This window comes from Xiphias gladius, chromosome 20 (assembly GCF_016859285.1).
Source record: "Xiphias gladius isolate SHS-SW01 ecotype Sanya breed wild chromosome 20, ASM1685928v1, whole genome shotgun sequence".
Lineage (NCBI taxonomy): Eukaryota > Metazoa > Chordata > Actinopteri > Istiophoriformes > Xiphiidae > Xiphias > Xiphias gladius.
In genome coordinates, this window is record NC_053419.1 from 7,607,408 (window position 1) to 7,615,244 (window position 7,837).

Here is a 7,837-nt window from a genome sequence, read left to right on the forward strand (position 1 = left end):
AGCGTTTTTTCTCTCTCTTTTCTTTCTCGTTCTGTCCCTTCTCCCTCCTTTTTCTATCAAATACATTCACACACAGGCATCCATGCACAAATAGGTGCACACACACTCTGTGCGAGGCCAGATTTATGCCCTGACAATTTGATAGAATCCACTGAAACGGTTAGAAGTTAATATCGGTTAATTAATTCATTGGACCTGGGCATGGAGCTGTGAGCAGAGCTGAGGTGGACTGGGGTGTGCGACGGGAGATGAGGTGGTGGCAGCGGATTTGGTGGTGTTGGTGGTGTGGCGGCTACAGTGGCAATGACAGGGTTGGTGAAGGGTTTAGTATCTAAATGAGGGGAGTAATCTGCTGAGTGCCTATAATGTAATTAGTCAGTCTTGCTGAATAGAGTCTACGTATTTGAGGAGGAAGGAGATTTGGAAAGAAGGAAGGTGGTGGTTCTGGAGGTGCTAAGATGTAGTTGAAAGAAAAGCTGGGTAGGTAGACTGAAAGGTGATTTTGTGAAAATATAAGTCATGCTACTGGTTGAACATGCTCCCAGGAGCTGTTTTATTTGTACAATTGCCAAATTGTAATGCTGCATTGCTTCATGAAAGCGTGTTCCTGTAAAGGTCAAGGTTACAAATTGTTAGGGGTTTTCAATTGGGTTACACAGGTCAAGCATGGGCCTTGAGGTCTCTGGCGAAACAGCAGCAAATCTTTCTGAAAGGCACACTGTCTTCTCTCTCTGGGCAGCTGTCTGAGGTTATATCTCAGGTTAGTGAAGCAACATCGCTGTAGTAGCCAAGGACAAAGGAGATGGCTGTTTTTGCCTCCCTAGATGCCATAGATTGGGGTCTGCTAGAATCCATGGGTATAGCAAGATAACAGTGGCTCCAGACCAGGATGCCCTGACGTTTTACTGAAGGCTACATGCAACATGATCTGAACTAACACAGGTAAAAACATTTCCCTGTTTACAGAATAGCGTACCAATAGACTAACTACACAACCTGTAGGGGCACTGAGTTTGACCATTTCTGGGCGTAAAGTATTTTCAGCATAATCTGTAAAGGTTAAAAGACTGAGCACAGAATGGGCTTCAGAATGGAGATGGCATCATGCACATAAACTTGTACTGATAATTTCTCCATTCTCCTTGGCCAAGCTTCAATAAACATTTTCAGCATAAGATATCTAGGGCTCCTGAACACTTTCTTCACTGACGAGTTGACCAATAATCAGCAAAATCTCCACACCACAAATAACACAATCTTTTATCTAAAACAGAACTGGTGTTAATGCTTTCAGAGTGGCTTTATCTTAGCCTTGTGGTTCCATTTTACCCCTTCTCAGCTAGCATATCTGTATTTCATTGACACAGTAGGTCCCCTGTCCTAAATTAATGTATGTTCCCTCTAATATAATTTCTCTTATCAGAAGTACTTTATGCAGTATGATAAGTTTAATAAATGTACAAGGATTGTTTGTTCTGATAACTCTCTTATCTTTCAAATCCACCCTGTTGATTTGATTTCTCCTGCTTTGCTTCTCTGGGACATAATTTAGAGTTTATTTGGGATCACTATGTTCCAAGGTTCAGAGGTCTCAGCATCTGCCGCCAACTGTTTTCTTCGGGACTATTTCTTCAATGAAAACTTGTCTCTTGCTCAGGGTAACAAGACTGTTGTTTCTAGTTGGATATGTTGCTTTTGAGCTTTTCAGATGTTATATTTCAATGCTTTGGAGAAGCCCAAATGACATTTAATTCATCTTCACAGCATGAGAGTGACGGCGCCAATCATAGAGATTGATATCTCATAATCTTTGCACTCATATCCAAAACTTTCTGCATGGTTAGATACCAATAGGCAGAAAGTAGAAAAGCATTCCTTTTTGTAAATTGGAAAAACTGATTTTTAAAGAAGTGGATCACTCTTTTAAATATCATTTTTGTGAAGCACTGGTTAAGATCTTGCTCTCAAGATCTGGTTACCATCACTGGTTAAGGTTGGAAATGAAATGTCTATGGTGTGTATTAAGGCAGTGCAGTTGTGACACGGGCTCTGCTTCCAGTGCCTGCTCAAGAGTCAGGGGTTGTATTATTCATGTCTTCTGCACTGGTGTCATATCTGTAGCTTCTGCTGTTGTGTGCTTCTTGTCACCTGTGTGTACAGATCTGATGATCTGTCGCTCCGCCAGGCTGCAGTGTTTAATCCAGGTCAGCTGCCATCTTACCCTGCTGTTTTCACGGCCTGTTAGAAATCTCTTAATTGGCCTCTTTTCCTAAGGCAAATAAGTGTGTGATTTAACGTTGGGGATAGACGGAGTGTCACAAGAGTCTCATCTGTTTGTTTAGCACTCGGTTAAGGTTTGGGGAGGGAGCACAAGACCAGACACATAGCCAGATGTGACGAGTGCTCCTGGCTGCGACACAAGTAACATGGCACTGAACAGAGCGCAGACCTATTTGCTCGGAAAACTATCTGTAGTTTTGTCATCTGCAGCGTGGTTTCTGCGTCATTCACATGCAAATGGATATCTTCGTATTCCTCTGACAGTCACAGTGAGCATTATAGCTGTGGGCAGGAAGGAAATCCTTCTCACATCTGTTTAAAAAAAAGAAAGTTGTCGCAGATGCTGCATAGCACAAATTTTGGAGGGTCTTTGCAGCAAATGGGTTTTGGCTAGCCGGAGGCTCAGGTGGTCACCATGTGAAGATGATTACAGAGGGCCAGCAGTGAGCTGCCAAACTAACTGTGGTTTATGCTTGGAGTCACACAGTCACAATGAAATGTTTAACAAATTAACTGCATTGTAAAAAACAAAGCATCATTTGAAAGTATGTATTATCTATTTACATACAGCTAATACAGCTGTGGCTGTTGTCACTGCAGTATATCTAGGGCTTGTTAGTTTTGGTTTAAAAATTATCCAGTACTTAATCTTTGTTTATTTTAAAAAAGTTGGTTCACCAAGATCACAAAAACCAACAGCAACTGGATCTATACTCGCACTACACTACACCACAAATGAAATTTCTCTCACCTCCAATCATTTAAGGTGAAAAGCAGTAAACCAAAACTATCTGCATGGCCAGATAACACCAGGTTCAAGTGAGAAAATATGTCTTTTATTTTATTTTTCTGATTGGCTTAAACGTATCTTTTCAGTGTTAAAATTAGATGAATATCAAGTTAAAAAAAAAAAAAAATCGGCAAAAATATGATTTCCAAAATGTCCTCCACAACACAAACGTTAAGAATTCTGCAATAATCATTTCAGTCATTGATCTCATTGATCTCACTTTTCTGAGCTTTTCTCACTGCAAGAGGACATTGGTTACTGTATATTATTGATCCTCTTGTAAATAGATTTATCAGGTTTTGGTATATCTGAAGTATAGAGAGTTTACTGATAACTTGTATGGATAATGTTTTTTCTCTGTGTCCCCTTTTGTTCCTCCTTCTTCCTTTATTTCCTTCACTCTGTGTCCTCTACCCCGACTTTATCCCCTCCATCACACTCTGTCTGTCTCTTCCTCTCTGCTATCTCTCCATCTAAACAGGTCCCTCACCAGATGGGTGCGCTGACCTTCTACCGCTATGAACAGCCTATCATAGACTACTGCCAGGCCCATCAACCCCTGAGGCTCAACATGGGTTATGAGGGACCCCCACAGGGCCTGGAGGGCCTGGAGGACCTGGGACCGTGTGATAGGGGCACTATACAGACAGTGGCGCTGCCCGCCGTGCCCTCTGCTGCCAGCATAGGTGCCCCTCTGCCAGGGCCTCGCTCTCCTCCACCACCGCTCAGACCACCAACTGAAGGTCCCAGCAGCGTTGCTTTTCCTCCCACCGAGCGCACTGGCACACTCAAATTTGGACGCTAGCAAGCAAAGCCTGGTTCTTAGAAGTTGGGCTAAGGCCTTTGATTCACCGTGACTTTGAAATTAAGGGGCAGGAGAGCTGGTTATTCAGTGGGGCCTTGTTTTCAGAACATGACTATGTGAAATAGAGGACAAAATTTTCAGATTCTGCCTCTAGGGATTTGACATCTGAAACACACAGTCTCGCCAATATACAGTACAGTAGAGGTTGAGACATCATTGCTGATCATTTTGATTTACTTTCCAAAGCACCTTAATGAAAACATATCACTACTGACTCATGGAAGGTAATCCAACATATGACAAAAAGTTTTACTTTGTTTCCAAATCTGGGCTCTGCCATATCCCATGTGGAAATCATGGGGCTCCTGTTCACAGCATAACGGCAGTCCACTAGCGCTGAGTCAGGAGTGAAAGGGAAAGTGCAATAAACATGAGTTCTCAATCACAGAAAGTGAAAGCAGTAACATAAAAGAGATGGAGCTAGACATCATGTGAAGAGCGGGAGGCTTCTTAGTGGGATTATTATTAAATTTTCTAATCAGTAGTTGTTAAAATAGGAAAATCGATATCATGAGTCATTTTCTCAAGACAAGTAATGACAGAGTTTCTATTTCTGTTTTACTCTCTTTTCTGTCTCTGGATGTTGGATTTCATGCTGAATTCCATTAACTTGCATGTCAAACCAAAGAGTTTACTTATATTTTCTTTTAATGCACACACGCTACTCTAGCTGAGGGCATTCTTAAAATGCCAGTTGTTCTATTAAACTAGCCTCTGCCAACTCACATTCACAATTATAACCAAATCTCCTGGTAGTCTCAGATGGACTGAGCTTGTCTTTACATATTAACAAAACAACCAAGCATTACATACAAGTGAGGTAGTGAAACTGACATTTTAAAGAGGTATTTATCATAATGATGCATTTTACATGGTCCTCCCAACATCAATTCAATTGTCATCCATGATCTTGGTGATGCTATGAACAACAACAACCACAGAAACATTTTGAAGGAGATATTAAGGCATGTTCCATAAATGTCTTAAACATACATTACATGGGCCCTTTGCACATCAGAATGGCAGGTCTTTGTATATGATTAAATCCCAGCTGAATGATTCACTATGCTTTAAAGAGGTAATCATGGGGAATTTTTGTGGTAATATAAATACATTTGAATGCTACGTATTGTACATATTCTTAAAAAAGGTCCACTTTACTGAAGGTCAAACCACTCTCACTGCCCCAAACAGTCATTTTAAACATTGTTGAGTCAATGTTTGACTTTCATCACACTGGACAGTTTGAAGAGCACCATCTTGCTGGGTTGGCAAAGCTCTGGCCATGCGCTCTGTCTCCCTCCACCCCAGAGAACAACAGTGCCTAGTGCGAGCATGTTGAACCAGCACGTTGACTTCTCTTTGACCTGCGTATGAACCCATGGACTGTACTGGGAATATTGCCTGACATCTCCTTTTTTCCAGAAAGCGTGCCTGCGGTGCTGGACTTCATTGCACTCGGTAACCCTTTTGCCACCCTGTCGAGCACTCCTACTTAATGACTTATGGAGCTGATGAAGACTTCAGATACGGCTGCGATGGCCTGTCAAATATCATCTCCGAGTTAATCCAAGCAGTGCACTTGGGTCGTTTTTGACATGTCAGTGGACATACACCCCGGAGTTGTGGAAACTTTGCTTTGGTCCTCCCACAGTGTAACTGATGTATCCACAGATGAAACTGCGAGGGGCCAAATTTCCCTGCAAAAGTGGGTGTATCCTCAAGATAAGAGAAAAAATAGGGATTTTGTTTTGTTTTGTTTTGTTTTGTTATTTTTGTCTTTTTGGCCTGGAACAAAACAGACAGTTTTTGAGGTGTTCACAGATGATGTCAAGAAATTCTATAAGACTAATCAAAGGACAAAATCAAATAGAACTTATTTATCGTGTAAATAGTGAATCTTTAATGATGAAAAAAGTATGAACTTCACTTCTTCTGAAACACAAACTGCTTGTGACCAGAAGAGGAGCCTTATTCACTTTCCAGTGGGAATCTGTTACCAAGATGATTCGTTGAAGAGGTTCCTACTGCAACGCTCCCGTTGTTTCGATGATAAATATTTTTCTATCTTCTCCCGTCACTATTCTACCATTCCACCATCAAACAGAAATTATGTTACTGAAGTTATTTCTCAAATTCAATCATTTTACTGAATCACATAAAGAAGGGAAGATTGGGAAGCCTGTTATCAAGATGTACTTCAAACATCAAACCTCACTGAGATCCATATTTTCTGTTCTGATTTCAGAAATGTTTGAGAGCTCATCATGCAGGAGGTGGCCATATGATCTATTGTTGATTACATCCCAATCCACTCCACTTGTTTAAGAATTTCAACTCTATCTGCCATTTTAAGGTCTACTTGGGGAGAAGAAGTGGACTATTCCTTATACCCAGAGTCTAACTTGTGAAGGATGTTCTTTTTGATGCCATTATTTTGTTAAATGTTTTACCAAAAACCTGCCCCAAAACAGCAAGCGACCCAAAAGTCATCATTGTTCCATGACTAAGAAGGGTTCAGTTCCCTTCCTGTACAGGACATTGAATAAAAAGCAGTTGATTCGCTCAGTACAGTTGCTTAATAGTGCTGGTGGAGTTTACTTTGTAATAGCAGCTGTGCCAATGTCTTTATAATGGGAGCTCTCTCAATTCTATCCATGTATTGTCTTGCCTTGCTCTGTATCACCCCTGCTAACTCCTTGGCCTGAATTTCATGTCTGCCTCTTGGTGACTCGGGTGAATCTGTTTAATGATGTTCTATTTCTGTCCGCATGCTGATATTTTGGGAAACTACACCCAGTTAGGGAGGAGCGCTGAACCATAGACAAACGGTACAGGAGAAATTATCTGTGTGGTGTGCCCTAAAACCGGAGGCATGTGTCATGGACAACTTCACTGTTTTTAACGCAACTTGTTTGCTGACCCACTCCTGCCCCTGTCTTGCCCATAGTAGAATTCCCTGGTACTATACACTACAGGCTGTCGAGGCTTGCGGTGGGCACTCACTCCAGGGACAGTCTTTCCCTTTAATAGTCTCTTGCCGAAGCCCAGTAACCCATATGTATTAATTACTTCAGTTTTCAGAACAGTGGTACGGGTTCAATTCACTCTAAACACAGTGATCAAAGCTATTTTGCCCTTCATGTGTAATTAGAAAATGCTAATAAAATCTGTCTAAGTTCACAATTAAATTAACTACTAATAAGCAATTGATTAATCATGACTACTTCCCTGATAAAATTGGATATGTTCAGTGAAATGTTCGAATCCTGCTGCCAGTAATTATTTAGTCTTTTGTCCATTTCTTTTGCCATCAGAGAGCTGGAAGCACAGGCGCTGCATGCTAATGATGCATGTTTGAGCTGAACTCCAGGACCGTCTGCGCTAGCCCCGCTATGCCAACAGGCTTTATTTTCTCTTCTGCTTTGTTTGTTTATGGTTTTGTACACCCCAAGCTCCCCACCCCCCTTCACTCTTTGAGTTTGGGCTCAAGTCCACACTGGGAGCATTTTTCCTCCTTCTTTTTGTATTTCCTCTTTTCTTATTTGCTTCAGGTGGGGTGAATAAAGGTCTGAAGAACTGCAGTGAAAACTTTCATATTTCAGTGTTTATGCTCAGAGGAAAAGCTAAATGCAAATCTCAAAGGGGAGAGGGAAGCAGAGGAGGTGAGAGGGGGAGCCAGAGATGCTATAAAATTGGGAGGATTTTAAGGGACAAATGGGTAAGTGCAAGCATGTATTATTCTGTTACAGTGAAGGTTTCGTGATGTCAGCTTTAATTCCACTGTAAGAAATGACACAAACAGCTTCACCCAAGCTCAGACATACGTAAGTCGCACACATAAGTATTCTCTAGAGTCACATATGGCATACACAGACTAAACACAAGGCATACTTGAGTCT

General features: G+C 41.4%; 1 protein-coding gene across 1 annotated transcript in view; it reads left to right on the forward strand.

Annotated features, from left to right (window-relative positions):
• LOC120806678 (leucine-rich repeat transmembrane neuronal protein 4) overlaps window positions 1-4,068 on the forward strand; it is an 88,369-nt gene extending 84,301 nt beyond the window's left edge. The window contains exon 3 of the mRNA XM_040158054.1: window positions 3,552-4,068. Within this exon, the coding sequence (XP_040013988.1) occupies window positions 3,552-3,875 (324 nt within the window). The 3' untranslated portion in view covers window positions 3,876-4,068. The remainder of the gene's footprint in view (window positions 1-3,551) is intronic.
• The last annotated feature ends 3,769 nt before the right edge of the window (window positions 4,069-7,837 follow it).